Source organism: Coregonus lavaretus (genome assembly GCF_964263955.1).
Source record: "Coregonus lavaretus genome assembly, chromosome: 3".
NCBI lineage: Eukaryota > Metazoa > Chordata > Actinopteri > Salmoniformes > Salmonidae > Coregonus > Coregonus lavaretus.
This window is the reverse complement of record NC_139990.1, coordinates 1,196,182-1,223,148: the sequence shown is the minus strand read 5'-3', so window position 1 is coordinate 1,223,148 and position 26,967 is coordinate 1,196,182. Positions and strand designations below refer to the sequence as shown.

At 43.6% G+C, this 26,967-nt stretch overlaps 1 protein-coding gene and 1 pseudogene across 5 annotated transcripts; one reads left to right on the top strand and one right to left on the bottom strand.

Moving 5' to 3' along the window:
* Window positions 1–4,637: 4,637 nt before the first annotated feature.
* Window positions 4,638–12,711, bottom strand: LOC311114983 (protein eva-1 homolog B-like). 4 transcript variants are annotated; one of them, XM_084157256.1, is made up of 4 exons: window positions 12,556–12,711; window positions 11,936–12,250; window positions 6,693–6,818; window positions 4,638–6,129 (listed from the first exon to the last, which is right to left on the bottom strand). In XM_084157256.1, exons 3-4 carry the CDS (start codon window positions 6,757–6,759, stop codon window positions 5,699–5,701), a joined length of 498 nt encoding a protein of 165 aa, XP_084013382.1. In that variant the 5' UTR covers window positions 6,760–6,818; window positions 11,936–12,250; window positions 12,556–12,711; the 3' UTR covers window positions 4,638–5,698. The 4 variants fall into 4 exon arrangements, with proteins under 4 accessions (XP_084013382.1, XP_084013384.1, XP_084013383.1 ...); XM_084157258.1 differs by having other exon boundaries at window positions 12,050–12,152; XM_084157257.1 differs by having other exon boundaries at window positions 12,050–12,250; window positions 12,556–12,696.
* Window positions 8,286–22,219, top strand: LOC311119234 (glutathione S-transferase A-like; annotated as a pseudogene). Its single transcript has 3 exons — window positions 8,286–8,603; window positions 21,218–21,784; window positions 22,209–22,219. The product of its transcript is annotated as a glutathione S-transferase A-like (transcript).
* Window positions 22,220–26,967: the final 4,748 nt, after the last annotated feature.

The window sequence follows — 26,967 nt, the reverse complement described above, 5'->3', positions numbered from 1 at the left end:
TGTGAGAGGTCATCTGATCCTCTGAGATCATCTCTGTGTAGGCTATAGGAGCCTGAACCCTGGTTACCTGCCTGGCCCTGCACACAGTCACATCAGAATGTACATGATAGTTGTTTTTGTATTGTTGAGCCAGTGCCACTTTCAGTAAGTTGTGAAAGCGATGTTGAATTGAACTTTAATTAAGAGCAATACTTTTGTATTTGACATTTTATTTGAATTACTACCAGTCATTTGTCTTTGTTTCTGGGTGTTGAATTACTACCAGTAATGTCTTTGTTTGTCTGTATTTGCTTGTTTGTTTTGCGAACAAGAGACTGGTTTTCAGTCGTCTTCTGGGTCCTCTGCAATGGTGACGGTATTGCAGCCACGTTGATTTAAAACTTAAAGGACAAAGTATTTTCCCTCTTAAGACATTGAAATGACAAATGCATTTGTGCCTTAAAGTTTATATTCATACATGGTGATATACAGTTGAAGTCGGAAGTTTACATACACCTTAGCCAAATACATTTAAACTCAGTTTTTCACAATTCCTGACATTTAATCCTAGTAATAATTCCCTGTCTTAGGTCAGTTAGGATCACCACTTCATTGTAAGAATGTGAAATGTCAAAATGATAGTAGAGAGAATGATTTATTTCAGCTTTTATTTATTTCATCACATTCCCAGTGGGTCAGAAGTTTACATACACTCAATTAGTATTTGGTAGCATTGCCTTTAAATTGTTTAACTTGGGTCAAACATTTTGGGTAGCCTTCCACAAGCTTCCCACAATAAGTTGGGTGAATTTTGTCCCATTCCTCCTGACAGAGATGGTGTAACTGAGTCAGGTTTGCAGGCCTCCTTGCTCGCACACGCCTTTTCAGTTCTGCCCACAAATGTTCTATATGATTGAGGTCAGGGCTTTGTGATGGCCACTCCAATACCTTGACTTTGTTGTCCTTAAGCCATTGTGCCACAACTTTGGAAGTATGCTTGGGGTCATTGTCCATTTGGAAGACCCATTTGCGACCAAGCTTTAACTTCCTGACTGATGTCATGAGATGTTGCTTCAATATATCCTCATAATTTTCCTTCCTCATGATGCCATCTATTTTGTGAAGTGCACCAGTCCATCCTGCAGCAAAGCACCCCCACAGCATGATGCTGCCACCCCCGTGCTTCACGGTTGGGATGGTGTTCTTCGGCTTGCAAGCACCCCCTTTTTCCTCCAAACATAACGATGGTCATTATGGCCAAACAGTTCTATTTTTGTTTCATCAGACCAGAGGACATTTCTCCAAAAAGTACGATCTTTGTCCCCATGTGCAGTTGCAAACCGTAGTCTGGCTTTTTTATGGCGGTTTTGGAGCAGTGGCTTCTTCCAAGCTGAGCGGTCTTTCAGGTTATGTCGATATAGGACGCGTTTTACTCTGGATATAGATACTTTTGTACCTGTTTCCTCCAGCATATTCACAAGGTCCTTTGCTGCTGTTCTGGGATTGATTTGCACTTTTCGCACCAATGTACGTTCATCTCTAGGAGACAGAATGCGTCTCCTTCCTGAGCGGTATGACGGCTGCGTGGTCCCATGGTGTTTATACTTGCGTACTATTGTTTGTACGGATTTACGTGGTACCTTCAGGTGTTGGGAAATTGCTCCCAAGGATGAACCAGACTTGTGGAGGTCTACAATTATTTTTGAGGTCTTGACTGATTTCTTTTGATTTTCCCATGATGTCAAGCAAAGAGGCACTGCGTTTGAAGGTAGGCTTTGAAATACATCCACAGGTACACCTCCAATTGACTCAAATGATGTCAATCAGCCTATCAGAAGCTTCTAAAGCCATGACATCATTTTCTTGAATTTTCCAAGCTGTTTATAGGCACAGTCAACTTAGTGTATGTAAACTTCTGACCCACTGGAATTGTGATACAGTGAGTTATAAGTGAAATAATCTGTCTGTAAATAATTGTTGGAAAAATTACTTGTCATGCACAAAATAATGTCCTAACCGACTTGCCAAAACTATAGTTTGTTAACAAGAAATGTGTGGAGTGGCTGGAAAACGAGTTTTAATGACTCCAACTTAAGTGTATGTAAACTTCCGACTTCAACTGTATGTGCATTGCTCTATATTTTTGTACAGATCTGCTGTACTAGCTAACGCAAGCCTTTAGCTAAACAGTTGTTTTGGGCAATGATAGGTTTTTGATGGTATTTGCATAACAGTTTGGACTCTAACCTCCCCACCCCATGGGACCAATCTACTGTGGGTACTGGGAATACTCTCCATTAGAGTTTCTCACATACAACAGTATGTCCTGCCCCATTGAGAATTCTTTATCATATATCCTAAGCGTTCTCATTACCGCCAATACCTCTGCTCTCCTACTTCTTTGGGGGGGTTGAGGTTGTTTTGTGTGTGGTGTTCCCCCCCCAGTGATACTAGATGTTTTCTGTTTTTAAAGCATCAAAGGGATTTTCACTGTGTAAAATGAAAGGACTGCGACAACGTTTTTTGTTTGTTTCAGAGCTGACAAACAGTAGCTGTATGTTTGCCTCTTCCATATCATTTTAGGCAAATAACTATAGGTTTTAAAATTGAATATAATTACAGAGGAAAAATAAGTCGTAATGTACAAAAGTAAATTATTGTTATTGAGGCCTTTTGTATCTTGGGAGTTTAAGTGTTTAAATAGAACACTGTTTTCCCCAACATTTTTGACAATGGAGCAGTTAATGGGCTTGAGTCTTAGTCCTTCAGTAATGTTCTTTTTCAAAAGGTAAACCTGTATTATGGAGGTGTATGGCACAAGATAAGTGAAGTACAGAACATTTCCCTGTATGTGGCAAATAAATACTGTCAAAGTATAATTGTTGGTGGAGTTTAAACAGGTGAGGTACAGTGCTGCTTTGTTTGGTCTAACCTGTGTCCATACTGTATGTATCGAACATAACTGTAGGACAGATTCTAATTGTGGTTTTTATGCTACATTTGAAACAAGCTGACATTTTCTACTGTTACTTCAGAGCTTTGAACTACTTCTCTTAAATGTTCAATAAATCTGTTCTCCAGTTCACTTGAATTTTGTCAATTATTACTGACCTTTTCCTTCAGCACTTAAAGTTTTGTTAGAGTTTTACACATTCTTAAGCTTGACCTGTGATATAAAACCCCTGATCTATAAAAGTCATTAGATCTAGTATTAAAATGATCGCCCTTTATTAGATGAACTTGTGGAAACCATTTTTATGTTTCTATGTCCATTGTGAAGGAAGTTTGTAGGTAGATTTGCAAGCTAAGGCTTCTCTGTTCCAACACACTATCACCGCATATTGTGAAATGTACGCAAATCACCTATTCGAAATTTGTGACAGACAAACGGTCTACCTTTTCGTGTACGTTACACCATTTTCACAACGATTTTTTTAACACGGTGTAAATTACACAAATTCCAATTTGTTGTGGCTAACGTTAGCTAGGCTAGGGTTAAGGGAAGGTAACGTGCTAGCTAAGTAGTTAAAGGGTTAACCTTAGGTTAAAGGGTTAGCCAAGTAGCTAAAAAGTAGTTGCAAAGTTGCTAAAATTATGAAGTTGTAGGTGTTGAGATTCGAACACGTAACCTTTGGGTCGCTAGACGTTCGTGTTATACACCCATCCATCCTCCCTACCAACTCCCCTCCTAAATAACCTACTGTCTTTATCTGTGATTGAAATGCACGGTATACAAAATCGTGTACTGCACATTCAAAAAAAATTTACTTTTTCGTGTGCCTGTCACAAATTTCCAATAAGCAATTTTATGTTTATTTCACAATAATCTGTTGTACTGAGTTGCATAGACTTCCAATGGTTGCAATAACACTAGTTAGCAACTTCCTTCAAACTGCATACAGAGACATAAAAGATGGTATCCACGAGTTCATCTCACTCTGGGGAAGTAGATAAAGGGACTCATTGCCAAAATTTGAAAGATTTGTATTTGATCCAAGTTGGATGAAATTGATTAACTACAGAGTAACTGCTAGCATGCTGGTAGAGACCATACACTTCCAGTCATGCTGGTAGAGACCATACACTTCCAGTCATGCTGGTAGAGACCATACACTTCCAGTCATGCTGGTAGAGACCATACACTTCCAGTCATGCTGGTAGAGACCATACACTTCCAGTCATGCTGGTAGAGACCATACACTTCCAGTCATGCTGGTAGAGACCATACACTTCCAGTCATGCTGGTAGAGACCATACACTTCCAGTCATGCTGGTAGAGACCATACACTTCCAGTCATGCTGGTATAGACCATACACTTCCAGTCATTGCGCTAACACTAGTTAGCTTTGGCTCACGAAACTACCTCTAACTTCCTTCATACTGTATGCAGAGACATAACAATGGTGTCCATGAGTTCATCTGACTCTGGGGAAGTAGATAAAGGGCTTCGTTGGCAAAATACTGAACTAACCCTTGAAGTTGTACACATCCAAAGCTGTGGTATCTGAAGTTCTTTGGATTCAACAGGATATTTTGCAACATTTCTAACCCATTTTACATTTACATTTACGTCATTTAGCAGACGCTCTTATCCAGAGCGACTTACATTATTTTAGACATGAAGGCCAAAGAAAAGTCTGCTTAGGACAATGTGATTAGCTGTGGACTGAAATATTCTTTACCGGGCCAATTTCAAATAAAGCATTTGGCAATGATCACACTCAATATGCAACTGTGTGCAGACTGAAGTTACATAACCTCTCAAGTCAAAAGCAAAGAATCACCAAGGGATGAGTCCCAAATGGCACCCTATTCCATATATGGTAGTCAGTGGAGGCTGCTGAGGGGAGTACGGCTCATAATAATGACTGGAACGGAGTTCATGGTATCAAACACATAGAAACCATGTGTTTTGATACCATTCCACTGATTCCGCTCCAGCCATTACCACGAGCCCTTCCTCCCCGAGTTAAGGTGCCACCAACCTCCTGTGATACTTTATAGGGAATAGGGTTCCATTTGGGCCGCAGGACAGGTATCTGTGGCCTTTTCATAAAGTCCTCGACAATCCTTCCCATGAGGATAGAGCTGCTGGCTGTTACAGCGAGGCTGCTAGGCCTGGAAAGGGCAACACAGGAAGTGATGGGGTCAGAGGTGGCGGCTAACGCTGGGTTAAAGGCTGGGCGGATTCTGTGGGAAGACTTCTAGCCGGCTAAGATTAGCCTGGAGGGTTGGAGCTTGGAGGGTTGGACTGTGTGGGAGCAGCGTTACAACCACAGAAGAGTCAATAAGCAAATGTTGACATTATACAAGAAGAGGCAGCAATGTTGGTGGTTGTTTCTTCAAGCTGTCTGCATTGTAAATCAATTGTGGGGTATTTTTCATGTCGATTATTATGTATGTCCATTGGGAGCAGTGGTTATGACGTTCAATTTTTTATTACCAGAAGAAGAAGAAAAAATCGGAATTCTCATTGAAGAATTAAACGTTAAAGCTTACATTGTATTGTGCAACACACTTTTGTCATAGGCCTGTACATGAATGATAATGAAATACGTTTCTAAAAAAAAAAAAAAACACTAAAACGTTTAATTAAAAGATGAAGGGGAATCTGTGCCCAATGAAGTAGTCCTCTACAGTCTCTGCCTGGAGTAGATAAACCCTTATTAGTTCAGGGTTAAGACTATATGTTTTAGGTCCTTAAGTCACATTAGTCTGTTAATGATAGTGTACCCGTCCGATGGTCCCCGTCCCAGTGGTCAGTATATCTGGCTGTCCGTTCCTCCAGATCTCCCTGACGATGCGCTCCCTGTCTTCCAGTCGTCTCGCCCTCTCCAGCTCCTCCGCCGACGCAAACACGTTCACGCTCCTCAAAGTACCGTTTGATTGGCTGCTGCGGTCGCTCATGGGCGCAACCGTCACTTTAGGGATCTCTGCCTCCTCCCCTTCTTCCACATCCACACTCTCCTCCTCCTCCTCCTCCTCCTCTTCTTCGCTGGACTCCTTCAGTTGTCTCCTCTCTGGGGAGGGGGCTGGCTTCTTGGCGCGGCGGGTCCTACAGGTGATGCCGGTGACCAGGAGGCACAGGGCCAGGAGCAGGCCAAAACACACACCCATCATGAAATACAGAGCAAAGCTCTCTGGGTTTGCTGGATGGGAAAAACAGGTTGTTAGATCCCTCACCTACAAAGCCTCGTGAAACCACACTGACTGTGAGCTTGTGAGATCAGGCGCGTTTAGAGGCTATCACCCACATTGACAGGGGTTCAATAGGGCCATTCGCAGTCTCGTTCATACTAAATACAACAACAGCGTGTGAATTGTCCGTGCTTTGAGAATGCCTTGTTGGGTATCCGTTTCCTGTCTAATGTCTTCACAATGAGCACGAGCGGAAAAGGCCCCGTGTCTTTTTATTCTGACTGTATAAAAAGCCACTTTCCTTTAGCTGTAATAGGGGGTGCAGGAAGTGAGGGCCTAAGGGTAAGCATGTAGACACTTTCACAGTTCAGGGGGGGTCAAGACAAAGCAAACAGGACGTATAAGTCCCTGGAACGGATTGTGGTTAAACTCAAAAGGTTGCAGCTCGTTCGGGAAGGAATTCTCAAAGCATCAAAATGAAAGATAAAGAATAAGACAATTTTATATAAAAAAAGAATGAACAAAGGGTCCTTTTATCCTGGAACTATAAGCAGAAATAACAAGGGGGTCTTACCTTTGATGTGAGCATAGGTCGCCATGCTGTTACTTAGCAGTTCCATGTCTTTCCTAATTGGTTCCATTTTGACCTCTCTGCTTGTTTGTTGACAACCATTCACCAGCCTGTCTCCAATACGAAGTCCTGTGGTTCAAAAATAATGAATGTATTAGAACTTCCCCCATAGACAGGAAATAATCAACATGTTCTCTTCTACTATGACTCTGTGTGTCATCTCCAATGGGAGGAACTGTGCCATTTACTAACGGCCAGCTCAGTGTCTCACTGTCTGATTCCACTCTCTCTTCCACTGAGTCTCAGAAGGCTTAGCGAGGAGAATGTAACAGAATACCGCCACGTATTCCCCATCCCCACCCAGCCATCACCACTACAGTCCAATGAAGTGTCGGAGGTCATTGTGATGGGGACATTGTGTTCCTGGTAAATTTCTTCACTACGGCCCCACTGAGGACACCATAATCCCCATTGAGGACACCATAATCCACACTGAGGACACCATAATCCCCATTGAGGACACCATAATCCCCACTGAGGACACCATAATCCCCACTGAGGACACTATAATCCCCACTGAGGACACCATAATCCCCATTGAGGACACCATAATCCCCATTGAGGACACCATAATCCCCACTGAGGACACCATAATCCCCACTGAGGACACCATAATCCCCACTGAGGACTCATAATCCCCACTGAGGACACCATAATCCCCATTGAGGACACCATAACCAGACAGCACACATATATCTCGCCGACGTCGGCTGTGAGTGTGAGAGGTCGAAATGCACCGTAACATGGCCGCTCAGCATCACAGAGTCGGCCGTAGATCGTGTAGACATTGAAATTAAGACGAGTGTCACAATGCTTGAATGGCTGCCTTCTCTCGATGCATAATCATTCCTCACCCACGTGGGGCACGTTTCACATCTTTTAGGCATATCCTACCCATGGACAGTCAAACATTTTCAGTTCATGGTTGGCAATACTTTTATCAGAAAATATGTATAAAGCCTATAGGCTTAAGTAAATGAATAAAAGCGCATTTTCTGATTACAGGACTTGTCCCATGCATTCTTTTCACCATGTGGCTCAAACATTACCTTTTTTTGTAAATATATTCATCACATATTCACTACTCTTAGCCTGTAATAAAACCTTAATTCCATCTTTATGGAACTAACTGCACACCCTCTGCATGAGCTATATTTTTGTTAAATGTGATGTTTCTGTTTCTCTGTGCCTTGTTTCTCTCTCTGTGCTGGAGTTGTTTTAAGAACTTGATGGTATAAACTTGACATTAACTTGAATCTTCTCTCTTCATTTTACCCACAAACAAAATCACCTATAGTCTAGTAAAGCATATTAGTTTTTATTATTGCCAGTATAATTTAGCTAATAATCTTTCTTATATTTTCTATTCAAATTCGATGTTTACACTCATTTGGTAAGGGTAATTCAAATCGTGTAGCGAAACATTATTTGCTGTTGGCTCCGACCTCAAATAAAGGTATTTTTAATGTCATCCTTAGAGCGGCTAGGCAGCATGCAGCTTTGACATGCATCATCCTGACAGCGGCTGGAGGGCGAATGCCATCTAATGCCGACGTCTCAGCGACATCTTGCAAATGTGAAAACGCTCTCCATACTACATCGGTCCGACGTCGGCGCGATATATGTGTGCTATCTGGGATACTCCCCACCGAGGACACCATAATCCCCACTGAGGACACCATAATCCCCACTGAGGACACCATAATCCCCACTGAGGACACCATAGTCCCCACTGAGGACACCATAGTCCCCACTGAGGACACCATAGTCCCCACTGAGGACACCATAGTCCCCACTGAGGACACCATAGTCCCCACTGAGGACACCATAATCCCCACTGAGGACACAGAGTCAGTTAGCTTGCTTTCCTAACCGAGTGCTGTGTCCAGTTATCTGTTAATCTGTTTGTATTTATGGTATTTCTGTAGCAGTGACCTGGCTGACCCTTTCTTGTGTACCCAGGGCGGGGGTTTCACTTTTCCCACAGAAACACACATGCATGCTAAGAAGAACTGTGTGGGGTCTCCTCTGGGAAATGCGAAAGAACCGATGCTTATGTCATCCTCCAGAGAGGAGAGCCAAAGAGAGAAGGAGAGATCTAAAAGACAAATAAACATAGGCTTCAGACAGAGATTGGGGGTGAAATTGGGGACTTGGGGAGGGAATAGGATGAAACCCCAAGCGTTGATGAAACCCTATGGTTTCAATCATACATCCAATGACTGCTCAGTGGTGTAAAGTACTTTAAGTCGTTTTTTGGGGGGTATCTGTACTTTACTATTTGTATTTTGGACAACTTTTACTTTTACATTCCTAAAGAAAATAATATCCTTTTTACTCCATATATTTTCCCTGACACTCGTTACAATTTAAATGCTTAACAGGACAGGACAATGGTCCAATTCACACACTTATCAAGAGAACATCCCTGGTCATCCCTACTGCCTCTTATCTGGCAGACTCACTAAACACAAATGCTTGTTTGTAAATTATGTCTGAGTGTTGGAATGTGCCCCTGGCTATCTGTAAATTAAAAAAATAACAAAAAAATGGTGTCGTCTGGTTTGCTTAATATAAGGAATGTGAAATTATTTATCATTTTACTTTTGATACTTAAGTATATTTTAGCAATTACTTTTACTTTGATACTTAAGTATATTTAAAACCAAATACTTTTAGACTTTTACTCAAGTAGTATTTTACTGGGTGACTTTCAATTTTACTTGAGTCATTTTCTATTAAGGTATCTTTACTTTTACTCAAGTATGACAGCTGGGTACTTTTTCCACCCTCATAACAGTCAGTCGCTTGCATGCAATTCAACAACAGTGGGTGCACTGGCAGAATGCTGTTCTTTTCTTTCTCTGCGGAGTTTAAAATCATGCCCATCAGGACCCTGTGTTTTCCCACCCTGATCTTTATCCTGCCCACTCTTGGCAGCAAACCTGACTCTGTTAAATCTCAAAAGCACATTTAGCCAATTAAATGGTGGTCGCCATGGCAGCGGTGCTGCTTTTGTTGGCCTGCAGACCCATGGGAGATGATGGGTCTTGCCGCCTTGCCCGAGTCATGGGCCGTGTTCGAGAGCATCAAATCCATGATGCATTGTGGGTAAATGGTGACTGACTGACTGATCTACAAATAATAATGAGTAGTTATTTATGATGCAAGGTGATTTGTAGATCAGTCAGTCGGAAGTCGCCTGCACTGCCGGCTGCAATGTCGAACAAGCCCATAATTAACTGCATATGAGTGTGTCTGGAAGTGGGAGGATCAACACCAGTGAGTGTATTGAAACCTAACAGCTAATTGGGCAGATTGGTTGCCAATCAAGACCGTTTTGTGTGGCTGCTTGCTACTTCCTTGTAGCGTTTTAGCTAAACCTAACCCTTTTCCTTAACCTCATTCTCCTAACCTGCTAGGTTAATTATCCAAACCTGCCACGTTAATTATCCTATCCTGCCACATTAATTCTCCTAACCTGCCACATTAATTCTCCTAACCTGCCACGTTAATGATCCTAACCTGCTACGTTAGTTCTCATAAACTGCCATGTTAATTATCCTAACCTGCCACATTAATTCTCCTAACCTGCCACGTTAATGATCCTAACCTGCTACGTTAGTTCTCCTAACCTGCCACGTTAATGATCCTAACCTGCCTAACCGGCTTAGCTAAAATGCTACAAGGAAGCAGGAAGCAGCCACGCAAAACAGTCTTGAGTGACAACCAATCTGCCCAATTAGCTGTTAGGTTGACACACCCACTGGTGTTGATTCTCCCACTTGTTTCGCAAAACCTACTTTCAGACACTCCACATATGCAGTTGCCCATACTTGCTTTGCCCTATCAGAGCACTGAGTTATCTACTTAGTTCTTTTGGCTGGATAACTGATTTGACTTTTGAAATATCTCACCAAAATCCATCCTTGTTTTTCCCCCCAGGCTTTAATGACATAAGTGCTGTGAGTAATTTTGTTTTGAGTTCAGTTCATTCAAAGACAAACAATGTTTTCATTTAATTAAGCCTTGCTTGGCCTCAGTTTTCATTTCCCAAATCCTAAAATTTACCAAGGTAGTGTTTCCTTCCTATGACTCAGGCAGATTGAAAAAGGTCCAGGTTTGGAAGGGTCTGAGTTAAAAGATGCACAGCCGCTCTCTTCCTTTTCACATTTCTTTCATTGCATATTTTATAAACTTTTCTGTACTTGAGGGCATGTGTTGGCATCTTGAAATGTAATCCCTTATAAGCACATTCTACTTCCTGTGAATTACCCTTCCTGTCCCTCTCTTTCTTCCCACCAAGGCACACTCTCCAGACAGTTTTTTATCACAAACAACCATAAAACTTTGTCACAGCCAACAAGAAACAGTACTGTGATAAAAGTTTCTCTCAAAGTCTCAAAATATCTGGAGGCAACATACCAATGGTAACTGATGATAGAAGGCATATGTCTCTTTAGTTACACAGTTCTTTAAAACCTCCCAATAACTTGCACAGCGTCAGCATCTGTGACTGTTTATATGCCTCATAAAGTGCTCTGCCTTCAACCCGACACATTTCCTGCTTAGATAATCCAATCGGATTCAAACGATGAAATTCTTAAACCTTTGAATTTACAAGTATTATTCTTTATCATTGGTGCCTTGAAACAGATATCATCTTACAACATAGTAACTTGGAGGGATGAGGTGGTTATGTTGTGTTGTCACAATACAACACACACACAGTGACAACAAAACCGCCAAAAGCTCATGTGGTGTTTAACAACATCCATGTGTGTCGGGCCGGGAGACGGACGGCTCTCATCCTGTTACTGTGTTAAAGAGTGTCTAGAGGATGTTGAGGCGGTGTGGCTCTCTGCTTCTGTTGTTGCTACTGTGCCTATAAAGAGTTTTATAGTCTGTGTCATTATAAAGTACAGACATTAATATGAGGAACAGTCTACTAATAAACCTCCATGTCATCTTGTTACTTCCAGTGTACAGGTTCACTTTATAACGTAAGCTGTTATTTCCCGAAATTGTTAGGAAACCAATATTTTCCATGGAAAACATCACATGTACAAAGGCAAGAGAATAAAATCCTCATCACATGATGAGATGATAACGCATCAACAGGAGGACCTACAGAGGGAAATAAAAGTGACAAGTGAACGCAAACTAAATTAATCTCACACACTCGCCTTAATCTTGATAAAAGATCCAACAATGATTCCAAGTCTAGGACGAGCAGCTGTCCATCGATCTACGGGTAAAGCAAATATCGTCACAGACTTTAAAAAAAGTGGAGGAGAAACCTGAGGATCCCTGAGGTGTAGAGGAGTAGTAGTCGTCAGACTGTTGAACTGCAGATCCAAGGCTCAATCAGTCAGGGGTGCTTGACATGGCCTCTCTGTGGAGCTGGAGACAGAATCAGATAGAGAAAAGCCTTCACACGTGCTGCCTCTCTCCTCAACATCACTAGAGAGAGGACCAGCCAAACCCAGGCCCGAGAGAGGCTGTCAATAGGGAGGTGTTTCGAGAGAGAGAGAGAGAGAGAGAGAGAGAGAGAGAGAGAGAGAGAGAGAGAGAGAGAGAGAGAGAGAGAGAGAGAGAGAGAGAGAGAGAGAGAGAGAGAGAGAGAGAGAGAGAGAGAGAGAGAGAGAGAGAGAGAGGGTGGGTGGGTGGGGCCTGATTAGCATTTACCCCTGACAACTCTATTAAACAAACACACAACTAAAACCAAAACACCCCATAAAATGTATTGTGAATAAACTCCAAAACACCCTAAATTGTCTTTCCCAAATCCTCATACAGTACTTACTCTGAGGTAGGCTTGTGCTGTAGTGAGTGTCTTGTTAAAGTGGTCCCTGTTTGTCGGGGTCTCACTGCTCACCAAAACATGGGCCTGTGACTGTCCGGTGAATGGTGATCTCTGCTCTGCTGCTGTGGACCGTGCCACAGTGCGGTAGCTCTGTTCAGTGTTTAGCAAGGAGGGTGGAACAGGAAATAGCTAGTAGACTGCCGTCGGCACAGGGCTCTGGTGTTCTGCTGCTCTGGGAGGGACTGACTGGGGATTAATCAACCTCTGTGTTGTGATCTCAGGGGTTACGTTCCAAATGGCATCCTACTCCCTATACAGTGCACTACTTTTGACCAGAGCCCTATGGACCCTGGTCAAAAGTAGTGCACTATGTAGGGAATAGGGTGCCATTTGGGAGGGAGACCGGGTTTTGGGGATTCAACAATATGTCTCTAGCAAGGTCTAAATAAACTGTTTCACACCAGCAGGTGCAGTCTGAGACAGAAAATCTAAAAGCTGGTTGTCAGTGTAAATCATAAAAGTTGTTTATGCGGTTATATTGTGTTTGCGGTGCAAACCGTAGACATAAACCACTGAGATCAGTGAACAACCGTTGTTTCTTATTTTTCTAAATGGGCTTTTACAACCAAAAACTGATTTTTTGAATTCCTCTGAAGAGCTATTCTGAGGTACTGTGTTGATGTGGCAGTCATTCTAATTGCTTCAAAATCAGTTATTATGTGGTTGTTGTCACCGAGAGGTTCTCAAGGTTAGTCTTAGAGAAAAACATTTGTTTTTTTAAAAAGAAGCCTCAAACCAAAATCACACCACAGGTCCCTGACTAACAATGTTGGAACAGCAAAGGGAAATACCAGAGAGCCAGTGGCGTAGTTATATTCTTTATTTACCACATTCTGGAAGGAAAAATTGACCCCGGCTGTATTCAGCTAGGCATTGTACTACACTCTATACAGTCGTGGTTAAAGGTTTTGAGAATGACACAAGTATTGGTCTTCACAAAGTTTGCTGCTTCAGTGTTTTTAGATATTTTTGTCAGATGTTACTATGGTATACTGAAGTATAATTACAAGCATTCCATAAGTGTCAAAGGCTTTTATTGACAATTACATTAAGTTTATGCAAAGAGTCAATATTTGCAGTGTTGACCCTTCTTTTTCAAGATCTCTGCAATCCGCCCTGGCATGCTGTCAATTAACTTCTGGGCCACATCCTGACTGATGGCAGCCCATTCTTGTATAATCAATGCTTGCAGTTTGTCAGAATTTGTGGGTTTTTGTTTGTCCACCTGCCTCTTTAGGATTGACCACAAGTTCTCAATGGGATTAAGGTCTGGGGAGTTTCCTGGCCATGGACCCAAAATGTTGATGTTTTGTTCCCAGAGCCACTTAGTTATCACTTTTGCCTTATGGCAAGGTGCTCCATCATGCTGGAAAAGGCATTGTTCGTCACCAAACTGTTCTTGGATGGTTGGGAGAAGTTGCTCTCGGAGGATGTGTTGGTACCAGTCTTTATTCATGGCTGTGTTCTTAGGCAGAATTGTGAGTGAGCCCACTCCCTTGGCTGAGAAGCAACCCCACACATGAATGGTCTCAGGATGCTTTACTGTTGGCATGACACAAGACTGATGGTAGCGCTCACCTTGTCTTCTCCGGACAAGTTTTTTTTCCGGATGGCCCAAACAATTGGAAAGGGGATTCATCAGAGAAAATGACTTTACCCCAGTCCTCAGCAGTCTAATCCCTGTACCTTTTGCAGAATATCAGTCTGTCCCTGATGTTTTTCCTGGAGAGAAGTGGCTTCCTCGCTGCCCTTCTTGACACCAGGCCATCCTCCAAAAGTCTTCGCCGCACTGTGCGTGCAGATGCACTCACACCTGCCTGCTGCCATTCCTGAGCAAGCTCTGCACTGGTGGTGCCCAGATCCCGCAGCTGAATCAACTTTAGGAGACGGTCCTGGCGATTGCTGGACTTTCTTGGGCGCCCTGAAGCCTTCTTGACAACAATTGAACCTCTCTCCTTGAAGTTCTTTATGATCCGATAAATGGTTGATTTAGGTGCAATCTTACTAGCAGCAATATCCTTGCCTGTGAAGCCCTTTTTGTGCAAAGCAATGATGACAGCACGTGTTTCCTTGCAGGTAACCATGGTTAACAGAGGAAGAACAATGATTTCAAGCACCCACCGAAATGTCCTCCGGAGTTCCTACAGTGTATGTTAATGTTAATACTGTTGTATGTCCCGTGTAGCTCAGTTGATAGAGCATGGCGCTTGCAACGCCAGGGTTGTGGGTTCGATTCTCACGGGGGACCAGTATGAAAATGTATGCACTCACTAACTGTAAGTTGCTCTGGATAAGAGCGTCTGCTAAATGACTAAAATAAGCTTTTTGTGAGTATGTAACATTTCTGGGATCTTTTATTTCAGCTCATGAAACATGGGACCAACACTTTACATGTTGTGTTTATATTTTTGTTCAGTGTAGAATTGGAAAACCAGACACAGCAATGATTGGCTTTCCTCCATCTTTTTTGGTTGTGCTTGCCCGGAACTAATGACAGGCGGAACTATGTTTCACGAACAGAATTTTCAAGCAAACATCTGCTCCTCACCTGATTGGTTAACCGCAGCGGTGGCCGTGTGAAATGTGCATAAACCAAAGCTCAACTTTTTATGTCACTCCGCTAGGAGGGTTCGCGCCGCTCACCTTCCCACGATCCCCTGCGCATTGCTCCGAGTGCTCACGTTAAAAATGAATGGGGGTGGGACTTCGTCTGACGAATTCGGAAGTAGTGGAAACCCTACGCGCGTGGACATACCATTTGAGACGCAAAAATACCAGACGCAAGCGCATGCGCTTTGAGGTTCACAGATCACACGGCTTCAGCTCTCAGTTTTTAAAAAAAAAATTTTTCACCTTTATTTAACCAGGTAAGCCAGTTGAGAACAAGTTCTCATTTACAACTGCGACCTGGCCAAGATAAAGCAAAGCAGTGCGATAAAAACAACAACACAGAGATACATATGGGGTAAAACAAAACAAAGTCAAAAATACAACAGAAACAAAGATACAGTGTGTGCAAATGTAGCAAGTTATGGAGGTAAGGCAATAAATAGGCTATAGTGCAAAATAATTACAATTAGTATTAACACTGGAATGATAGATGTGCAAGAGATGATGTGCAAATAGAGATACTGGGGTACAAATGAGCAAAATAAATAACAATATAGGGATGAGGTAGTTGGGCGGGCTAATTTCAGATGGACTGTGTACAGGTGCAGTGATCGGTAAGGTGCTTTGACAACTGATGCTTAAAGTTAGTGAGGGAGATAAGTGTCTCCAGCTTCAGAGATTTTTGCAATTTGTTCCAGTCATTGGCAGCAGAGAACTGGAAGGAATGGCGGCCAAAGGAGGTGTTGGCTTTGGGGATGACCAGTGAGATATACCTGCTGGAGCGCATACTAAGGGTGGGTGTTGCTATGGTGACCAATGAGCTAAGATAAGGCGGGGATTTGCCTAGCAGTGATTTATAGATGGCCTGGAGCCAGTGGGTTTGGCGACGAATATGTAGTGAGGACCAGCCAACAAGAGCGTACAGGTCACAGTGGTGGGTAGTATATGGGGCTTTGGTGACAAAACGGATGGCACTGTGATAGACTACATCCAATTTGCTGAGTAGAGTGTTGGAGGCTATTTTGTAAATGACATCGCCAAAGTTAAGGATCGGTAGGATAGTCAGTTTTACATTTACGTCATTTAGCAGACGCTCTTATCCAGAGCGACTTACAGTTAGTGAATACATATTTTTTATTTTTTTATACTGGCCCCCCGTGGGAATCAAACCCACAACCCTGGCGTTGCAAACGCCATGCTCTATCAACTGAGCTACATCCCTGCCGGCCATTCCCTCCCCTACCCTGGACGACGCTGGGCCAATTGTGCACCGCCCATGAGTCTCCCGGTCGCGGCCGGCTGCAACAGAGCCTGGATTCGAACCAGGATCTCTAGTGGCACAGTTAGCACTGCGATATAGTGCCTTAGACCACTGCGCCACTCAGGAGTCAACGAGGGCATGTTTGGCAGCATGAGTGAAGGAGGCTTTGTTGCGAAATAGGAAACCGATTCTAGATTTAACTTTGGATTGGAGATTCTTAATGTGAGTCTGGAAGGAGAGTTTACAGTCTAACCAGACACCTAGGTATTTGTAGTTGTCCACATACTCTAGGTTAGACCCGTCGAGAGTAGTGATTCTAGTCGGGTGGGCGGGTGCAAGCAGCGTTCGATTGAAGAGCATGCATTTAGTTTTACTAGTGTTTAAGAGCAGTTGGAGGCTACTGAAGGAGTGTTGTATGGCATTGAAGCTCGTTTGGAGGTTTGTTAACACAGTGTCCAATGAAGGGCCAGATGTATACAAAATGGTGTCGTCTGCGTAGAGGTGGATCTGAGAGTCACCAGCAGCAAGAGCGACATCATTGATATACACAGAGAAAAGAGTCGGCCCAAGAATTGAACCCTGTGGCACCCCCATAGAGACTGCCATAGGTCCAGACAACAGGCCCTCCGATTTGACACATTGAACTCTATCTGAGAAGTAGTTGGTGAACCAGGCGAGGCAGTCATTTGAGAAACCAAGGCTATTTAGTCTGCCAATAAGAATGCGGTGGTTGACAGAGTCGAAAGCCTTGGCCAGGTCAATGAAAACGGCTGCACAGTACTGTCTATTATCGATCGCGGTTATAATATCGTTTAGGACCTTGAGCGTGGCTGAAGTGCACCCATGACCAGCTCGGAAACCGGATTGCATAGCGGAGAAGGTACGGTGGGATTCGAAATGGTCGGTGATCTGTTTGTTAATTTGGCTTTCAAAAACTTTTGAAAGGCAGGGCAGGATGGATATGGGTCTGTAACAGTTTGGATCTAGAGTGTCACCCCCTTTGAAGAGGGGGATGACCGCAGCAGCTTTCCAATCTCTGGGGATCTCAGATGTTACGAAAGAGAGGTTGAACAGGCTAGTAATAGGGGTTGCGACAATTTCGGCGGCTAGTTTTAGAAAGAAAGGGTCCAGATTGTCTAGCCCAGATTATTTGTAGGGGTCCAGATTTTGCAGCTCTTTCAGAACATCAGCTGTCTGGATTTGTGTGAAGGAGAAGCGGGGGGGGGCATGGGCAAGTTGCAGCGGAGGGTGCAGAGCTGGTGGCCGGGGTAGTGGTAGCCAGGTGGAAAGCATGGCCAGCCGTAGCAAAATGCTTGTTGAAATTCTCGATTATTGTAGATTTATCGGTGGTGATAGTGTTTCCTAGCCTCAGTGCAGTGGGCAGCTGGGAGGAAGTGCTCTTATTCTCCATGGACTTTACAGTGTCCCAAAACTTTTTGGAGTTAGTGCTACAGGATGCAAATTTCTGTTTGAAAAAGTTAGCCTTTGCTTTCCTAACTGCTTGTGTATATTGGTTCCTAACTTCCCTGAAAAGTTGCATATCGCGGGGGCTATTTGATGCTAATGCAGTACGCCACAGGATGTTTTTGTGCTGGTCAAGGGCAGTCAAGTCTGAGGAGAACCAGGGGCTATATCTGTTCTTAGTTCTGTATTTTTTGAATGGGGCATGTTTATTTAAGATTGAGAGGAAATTACTTTTAAAGAACAACCAGGCATCCTCTACTGACGGAATGAGATCTATATCCATCCAGGATACCTGGGCCAGGTCAATTAGGAAAGCCTGCTCGCTGAAGTGTTTTTGGGAACGTTTGACAGTGATGAGGGGTGGTCATTTGACCGCGGACCCGTTACGGACGCAGGCAATAAGGCAGTGATCGCTGAGATCCTGGTTGAAGACAGCGGAGGTGTATTTAGAGGGTAAGTTAGTCAGGATGATATCTATGAGGGTACCCATGTTTACGGATTTAGGGTTGTACCTGGTAGGTTCGTTGATAATTTGTGTGAGATTGAGGGCATCTAGTTTAGATTGTAGGATGGCCGGGGTGTTAAGCATATCCCAATTTAGGTCACCAAGCAGTACGAACTCTGAGGATAGATGGGGGGCAATCAATTCACATATGGTGTCCAGGGCACAGCTGGGGGCTGAGGGGGGTCTGTAGCAAGTGGCAACAGTGAGAGATTTATTTCTGGAAAGGTGGATTTTTAGAAGTAGAAGCTCAAACTGTTTGGGCACAGACCTGCATAGTATGATAGAGCTCTGCAGGCTATCTCTACAGTAGATTGCAACTCCACCCCCTTTGGCAGTTCTATCTAGACAGATAATGTTATAGTTGGGGATGGAAATTTCAGAATTTTTGGTGGCCTTCCTAAGCCAGGATTCAGACACTGCTAGAACATCAGGGTTGGCGGAGTGTGCTAACGCAGTGAATAACTCAAACTTAGGAAGGAGGCTTCTGATATTTACGTGCAGAAAACGAAGGCTTTTACGGTTACAGAAGTCAACAAATGATAGCTCCTGGGGAGTAGGAGTGATACTGGGGGCTGCAGGGCCTGGGTTAGCCTCTACATCACCAGAGGAACAGAGGAGGACTAGAATAAGGATACGACTAAAGGCTTTAAGAACTGGTCTTCTAGTGCGTTGGGTACATAGAATAAAGGGGGCAGTTCTCCGGGCGTTGTAGAAAAGATTCAGGGCATTATGTACAGAAAAGGATATGGAAGGATATGAGTACAGTTGAGGTAAACCTAAGCGTTGGGTAACAATGAAAGAGATAGCATCACTGGAGGCACCGATTGAGCCGGTCTCGGCGTGTATGGGGGGTGGAACAAAGGAACTATTTGAGGCAGTTTGAGAGGGACTAGGGGTTCTACAGTGAAATTGTATAATAAGAACTAACCCAAACAGCAATAGGCAAGGCATATTGACAAGGGAGAGAGGCATAAAGCAATCACAGGTGTTATTAGAGAGAGCTAAGACAACAACTGGTAATAGCGATAAAGTTTGGGCTGAGGCTAAACAGAATAAACAGGACAGGGTACCGTGTAAAGGAACAGTCCAGCAGGCATCAGCTCGTAGTGCAGATCCGACGCATGCGCGAGGACCAGAGCAAGATACTTCTATTTAGAAATATAATCTGATGTACTATTGATCATGGATGATTATGTCTACACACACTGGCATTTTTGCAAGACATGTTTTGGAAACGCATCAATATCAATTTGTTACATTTTATCCACAGACCCTTTCCTCCTCCCCATCCATAGTCACCAGTAGCTGACTGGCTGTACCCTCAACCTCAGCATGAACAGGGAGTGCATGGCGCATTAGCTCTGGTCCAGGGAGTTATGTTAACCACTGTTGCTTGTGCAGCTAGCTAGTACAGGGGAGAGATTATAAGGACACAGCTGATGTTTAAACTGACTAGTCACAACCTAAAACTGACCCTTAACCTTAACCAAACTCCTAAACCTAACTTTAATCAATTCTGAAATGAAGCATCGGGTTTGGGCATTAGGCGTGTCCTTATAGCCTTTTCCCTAGTACACACGTGAGTACAATTCTATATGTAATGTCACCACCCGTGCTGTTGGTGGCGGTAACGCACCATCCTATCTGGAACCATTCGACATCCTGTCTCATCTCGTATTCCTCACATCGTCTTTTGCATATCTGCTGGAGCCATACCGCAAGTCAAATATTTGTATAACTAACCCAAGATAGACCACAGCCTGTCGTTTCCAATGGGAGCAAATTAATCATAGTGAACAGAACGAGCAAGAAGGTGGGCAGAGTCAAGCACGGGCTAGCGAGATCCTATTGGCGCTTTCTAGCAGATATTTGCATATTTACGTTAGGGAACGCCTACTCTGTGAAGTGCGCGTGTGCAATAACTCAACTCGCCCCTGCACTCCTAAAAAACAACGCAATTTTGTAAAACTTTGGCAAAGGGTAAAGTCTACAAACGTCGGCTTTGTTCGTAACAGATTCTAGTTTTGGAAACAGAAAACTGTAGTGAGATCAAATGTTTGATCTATGAGAACATTTGCAGAATGTCGGCCAAAATCCCACTGTGGGCGACTGGGCTTCTCTCACCACCATATTTGTAGTGAGTGGAAACGCCAATCGGATGCTTTATATCTATACATCTGGTGAAATATCTGGCTCATTGTTCTAACTGTGGCAGTAGGATACCAGCCTCCGATAAACCAGGCCGGACCAAAGGAACCAATGGGCTGCTCGATGGGGGGCATCCATGCACACGCACAACTCTGATATAAAGTGTTTTTTCTTAAAGTTGCTGGGATGTCACATGTCCTACTTATATCAGTACACTTGTAACAACTTAATTATTACGAAATGTATATTAGATCAATTAAGCCACACGTAGCAAATAAGCATTTATTTGCTAACCAAATTCGACACTCATTAACCTCCATACAAAAAACGTGTGGCTTTGCCTCTCAGGCAGAGCCCATGTATGTATTTACAAATATACTTACAGATGTCTTGAACAATGCACAACCAAGCCAACTACTCCCCGCTTCTATCTCCGCGGTCGAGTCTACAGTCATGGCCAAGAACATGACACTTCTATGGTGCACCTTCTCGGCTCCGTGCTTGCCGGTTATGATCTCTCCGTGCTGGCGGGTTATGATCGCTACTTGCTGGTGGGTTATGATCACTCCGTGCTGGTGGGTTAAGATCACTTTGTGCTGGCGGGTTATGAACAGGGATACATCCAGACGCTGTTGGACTTCGATAAAGAAGAACACAAATATAAAATAGTCATGGACCTCAACCCCCGGGGTGAACTTCCTACATTCAAACACTGGAACTACATAGTGAATGAGTCCTATGGAGCATGCATGTATCTGGAGAGCCAGTTCAGGTCCCAGGGGACCCCTGGGGGTCAGGTAGAGCAGGCCCTGATGTGCCAATGCATGTTTGAGGGCCGAACCTTCTACGAGAAACTCAGTAAAGTGGTCTTCTATGAGTATTACGTCCCTGAGAGAGAGAGACACTACTCTGCTATCAAGAGTACGAAGATAACCTTACCATTGAAATGAAACTATGGAAGGGATACTTTCAGAAGATGGCAGGCTCTTACCTGGCAGGAAAAGCCTTCTCATTGGCTGATGTCCTTGTGTTCCCCAACATTGCCTATTCCTTCCGCTCTGAGCTCTCTGCAGAGCGTTACCCCAAACTGGGAGCGTACTACACTGTAATGAAGGACAGACCCAGTGTTAAAGCTACCTGGCCCCTAAACTGTCTGGAAAACCAGGAAAAACCTCAGTGGAGTGACTCTCTCAGAGCTCTGAGACTCACAGGAACAGACGCACTCTCACACTCTCTCTCTCTCTATCACTCTCTCTCTCTCTCTCTCTGTCTCTCTCTCTCGCTCTCTCTCTCTCTCTCTCGCTCTCTCTCTCTCTCACTCTCTCACTCTCTCTCTCTCTCTCTCTCTCTCTCTCTGTCTCTCTCTCTCTGTCTCTCTCTCTCTCTCTCTCTCTCTCTCTCTCTCTCTCTCTCTCTCTCTCACACACACACACACACACTTTAAAGTGTTACAGGCACTTCCTCTATGTATCTCCTCTTTATATTGCACTATTGTAACTTCATTCATTTCATTAGTTTTACATCCACACCAAGCGAACACAATTTTAAACATTTACACCCTTTTGGTGTTTTTGTAACAGAAACAAATGCTGTTTTGTACTATAGCTGAATCTTAATCTGCGACATTAAACACCAATTGTGTTATAAGAACATGACTTAAAAAAAAAAAATGTATTTAGAAATGAATTGTTCTGCTGGTATGTTGTATTACTGCTCCCACTGCTGGCGATCTGAAGATCTTTCAGAAAAAAGCATGATAGCTACAATTTGTTGGTTTATTGAATACAACTGCTTCTTACATTCAATGACTGGTAGATTATTTCCCCAAATATGATTTGTTGTAACACTCAATCATATTTACAATATCTGTTTTCAAAAATACATTCATAATGTCTCACTTGCGAAGTGCCACTGCTTACTAAAAAACTAATTTAATAAACACTTTAAATATTCTATATATGTATAAATGTATTTTCTTAATAGAATCGTCTTCATTGCAAATATAAAATACATGTACAGCATAAGAGCTCTTAATATCTACAATAATGTATTTATTTTTTACAGTAATCATACTTCATTTTTGGTTTTGCACTCTATATATTATCCATTATAAACTGGGTGGTTCGAGCCCTGAATGCTGATTGGCTGACAGCCGTGGTATATCAGACCATATACCACGGGTATGACAAAATATTGATTTTTACTGTTCTAATTACATTGGTAACCAGTCTATAATAGCAATAAGGCACCTCAGGGGTTTGTGTTATATGGCCAATATACCACGGCTAAGGGCCATGTCCAGGCACTCCGCGTTGCGTCGTGCGTAAGAACAGCCCTTAGCCGTGGTATATTGGCCATATACCACACCCCCCCTTGTGCCTTAAGTATAATACTGGAATATTATCTAGATGCTAGAATAGCCGCACCAGAGGGCTGAAAGGTTTGACCTGAAGAAAGGTTTCCTAATCCTGATCCTAGGGACCGAAAGGGCTACACTTTTTTTTTTTTTTGCCCTAGCAGCACCAATACACTTGATTCAACTAATGAACTGATTATCAAGCCTTTAACTGGTTGAATAAGGTGTGTTAGTGATAGGGGAAAATAAATAAATATATGCACAGTTTTTTTTGGGGTTCCCAGGACCAGGATTGAGAAACACCGAAGTAATACATAATGAAACTTGGTTTGGCCAACGGACCTCAGAGGTAATGGTGAGTGGTGTGTGTAAGCATCGATTGAAGACAAGCTACACTGTAGTGGATAACCACAGTAACATTAGGCCCCAGTTAACTTGCCCAAACTACACCACTGATTGTACAGCTCACACCCAAATATCACCATCACGCTCCGGGGTGAAGGTTCCCCTAGGTGCTGATCGAGAATCAGTTTCCCCTCCCCCATTTCTATCCTTAACCGATAGTGGGTGAAATGCAAAACTGACCAAAGATCAGCGGCAAGGGGAAAACTTCACCCTACACCCATCATCACCGTCATAGTTCAATAAGTTCATCCATCAAGGCAAGCGGCCCTTACTGCTTGGTCCCTCCGGTGGTTCAGTCTGTTCAGGCTCCTTGGTAGACTCTCCAGCGATCCGAGTCAGTGTTTCAGTCTGTTCAGGCTCCTTGGTAAACTCTCCAGCGATCCGAGTCAGTGTTTCAGTCTGTTCAGGCTCCTTGGTAAACTCTCCAGCGATCCGAGTCAGTGTTTCAGTCTGTTCAGGCTCCTTGGTAAACTCTCCAGCGATCCGAGTCAGTGTTTCAGTCTGTTCAGGCTCCTTGGTAGACTCTCCAGCGATCCGAGTCAGTGTTTCAGTCTGTTCAGGCTCCTTGGTAGACTCTCCAGCGATCCGAGTCAGTGTTTCAGTCTGTTCAGGCTCCTTGGTAAACTCTCCAGCGATCCGAGTCAGTGTTTCAGTCTGTTCAGGCTCCTTGGTAGACTCTCCAGCGATCCGAGTCAGTGTTTCAGTCTGTTCAGGCTCCTTGGTAGACTCTCCAGCGATCCGAGTCAGTGTTTCAGTCTGTTCAGGCTCCTTGGTAAACTCTCCAGCGATCCGAGTCAGTGTTTCAGTCTGTTCAGGCTCCTTGGTAAACTCTCCAGCGATCCGAGTCAGTGTTTCAGTCTGTTCAGGCTCCTTGGTAAACTCTCCAGCGATCCGAGTCAGTTCTGTGTTGACCTTCACGCCCTGAGAGGAAAACAAAACACGTCATTTGAGGCATATAGACACGATAATTAAAAGTACAACTGTTGCTTGACACAGATCTGCCGTATAGTCTTAAAGGGGAAGGGAAACACTAGACTTTAGAACACTAGCTAACTGTAAAGCTAAAGTGTTTCCATTCCCCTTTAAAGGGGTTTAGTGGAGATTGTAAGAGAGCTGAGGAAGAATACAAACCGATTACACATGGTGGTTGTCTCTTGTTTCTCAGTCAGAGCTCAGGTTGTGTTTACATTATTGCTTGGCTAATATGTTATAATCACTTAAAGCTTTTAAATCACACAATACCACCATAGATACCTGCATTGCTTGAATATGATTCACTTCAAATGACTGATCTCCATTCCCTCCTGAGGCTCCACTGTAGAAGATAAAGATCGTACCTTCACATACCAATGACTTGCTCTGATCAAACCAAATTATAGAGGATCAAAGATGCTGCAATGTGTATCACAATCACTGTTAAACAAAGAACTAAGGCGCCAGTAGTGAGAGAGAGAACGCATACCACCTCTTCTTCTTCTTGGTCTGTGGCAAAGAGGTTGACCCGGAACCCTGTTTCAGTATCAGTGTTTGGGTTCTGAACCTCTATTCCACCCATCAGTCGAGCCAGCAGGTTCAGCTCCTCTTTGGCAAGGAGGTTGGGTTCAGAGTTCGCCTCTGGATTAAAGAGAATATAGTGGGGATGTGTCCCAAATGGCACCCTATTCAATATATAGTGCACTACTTTTGACCAGGGCCCATTGGGTATAGGCAATAGGGTCCCATTTGGGATGCAGACTGGGTTACTTGGGTTTACTGCCCCACGTGGAGAGTACGTGCCAGTGCCTCAAATAAATAAAAGAGGGCAGCAGTCTGAGGCTTGCATCCCAAATAGCAACCTATTCCCTATGTAGTGCACTATTTTTGATCAGGGCTCATAGGGCTCTGGTCAACAGAATAAAACGTGGCAAAAACGAATGTAGACATTAATAAATGCATTTCTATAGCTTCCCAAATATTTCTTTGACAATAGTGGGGGAGTGCCAAGATGGGGCACGGTGGTTTTAACAAAGGCCCCCCTATCAGTAATCTAGTGTATATACTGTACACACAATTGTTGGTAAAAAACAGGCAACATTATAGACCAACAAACTATTACTACAGTTAATATTACTAACTTTAAAAATGCAATGTATGACAGTCAATACAATTCCTCTTGGCCTTTACAATGCATTACTATATGACCGCTCACTCACGGAGAACCAAGAGCCAGATAGAGTTGATCTGCTAACTAGCTGTTCAAACATGTTTAACACCTCTGCGTCGTATTTTACTGGCAAGCAGATGAGTAACTGATTAACCTCGGGACTTCTGGTGGAGAGGGCAAAGCGTCCGTTGGGATTCTGCACTTTATCCTTGAGGAAAAGTGACACCTGGTAGAGACAATAATTCATATTTTTCAGTTTTGTTTTTTCAGAATGGGTAAACTCACTCTTTATTAGCGTGCAATTCTTTAGTTTTCAACAGCCCGATAAAGATAAAAAGGGTGTGTACACCTTTAACAGACAGGCAGAGAAGATGGTTCAACTAATATAGCTTGGCATCATAAGCAGGTTGTGGGCGAGGCAGCAGAAGATAAATGCCATTGTCTCTGTAGTTTAGGCAAAGCATTCATGTAATCTCTCACAAAGAATCAGGCTGCGTCCCAAAAGGCACTCAATTCTCTACATAGTGCACTACTTTTGACAAGGGCACAATAGCGTGCCATCGATGGGCTCCCTACCTCGGATGATCTTTCGGTGTGTCTCATCCACTTGGTTGAGAACACTGGGGATGTCTCTCACAAACTACCGGATGGTGTCTCTGTGGTCCTATAAGATAAGCAGCAGGCCTCTGGGACGTGGGGCAGAGCAGGAGTTGGTATTTGAAAGCCATCGCCATCCATTCGTAAAAAGCTACACATACAACAGAAAACACAAAGGACAGTATGTTAATAATAATAATAATATTATAATAATGTAGGCCTAATACAAGATGACATGACTGGTATCTCTCTGTTCATATCTGGGAGGGGCCTCTTGAAGGGCCTAGGGGTCAAGGCTAAAGGATAGGTCGCAGTGTTTCCCAAAGCTCGGCGTCATTGGACTCTGGAGCAGTGGAAACGCGTTCTCTGGAGTGATGAGTCACGCTTCACCATCTGGCAGTCCGACGGACGAATCTGGGTGTGGAGTGTGCCAGGAGAACGCTACCTGCCCCAATGCAAAGTGGCAACTATAAAGTTTGGTAGAGGAGGAATAATGGTCTGGGGCTGTTTTTCATGGTTCGGGCTAGGGCCCTTAGTTCCAGTGAAGGGAAATCTTAACGCTACAGCATACAATGTGTGCTTCCAACTTTGTGGCAACAGTTTGGGGAAGGCCCTTTTCTGTTTCAGCATGAGAATGCCCCCGTGCACAAATCGAGGTCCATACAGTAATGGTTTGTCGAGATCAGTGTGGAAGAACTTGACCGGCCTGCACAGAGCCCTGACCTCAACCCCATTGAACACCTTTGGGATGAATTGGAACACCGACTGCTAGCCAGGCCTAATGACCAACATCAGTGCCTGACCTCACTAATGCTTGTGGCTAAATGGAAGCAAGTCCCCTCAGCAATGTTCCAACATCTAGT

What these genes read in the sequence shown, in the direction of transcription:
- LOC311114983 (XM_084157256.1), bottom strand. Translation starts at nt 6,759, where the DNA reads ATGGAACCAATTAGGAAAGACATGGAACTGCTAAGTAACAGCATGGCG. An exon ending in GACCTATGCTCACATCAAAG is followed by an intron (nt 6,130 to 6,692) that starts GTAAGACCCCCT and finishes TTTCCCATCCAG; the next exon opens with CAAACCCAGAGAGCTTTGCT.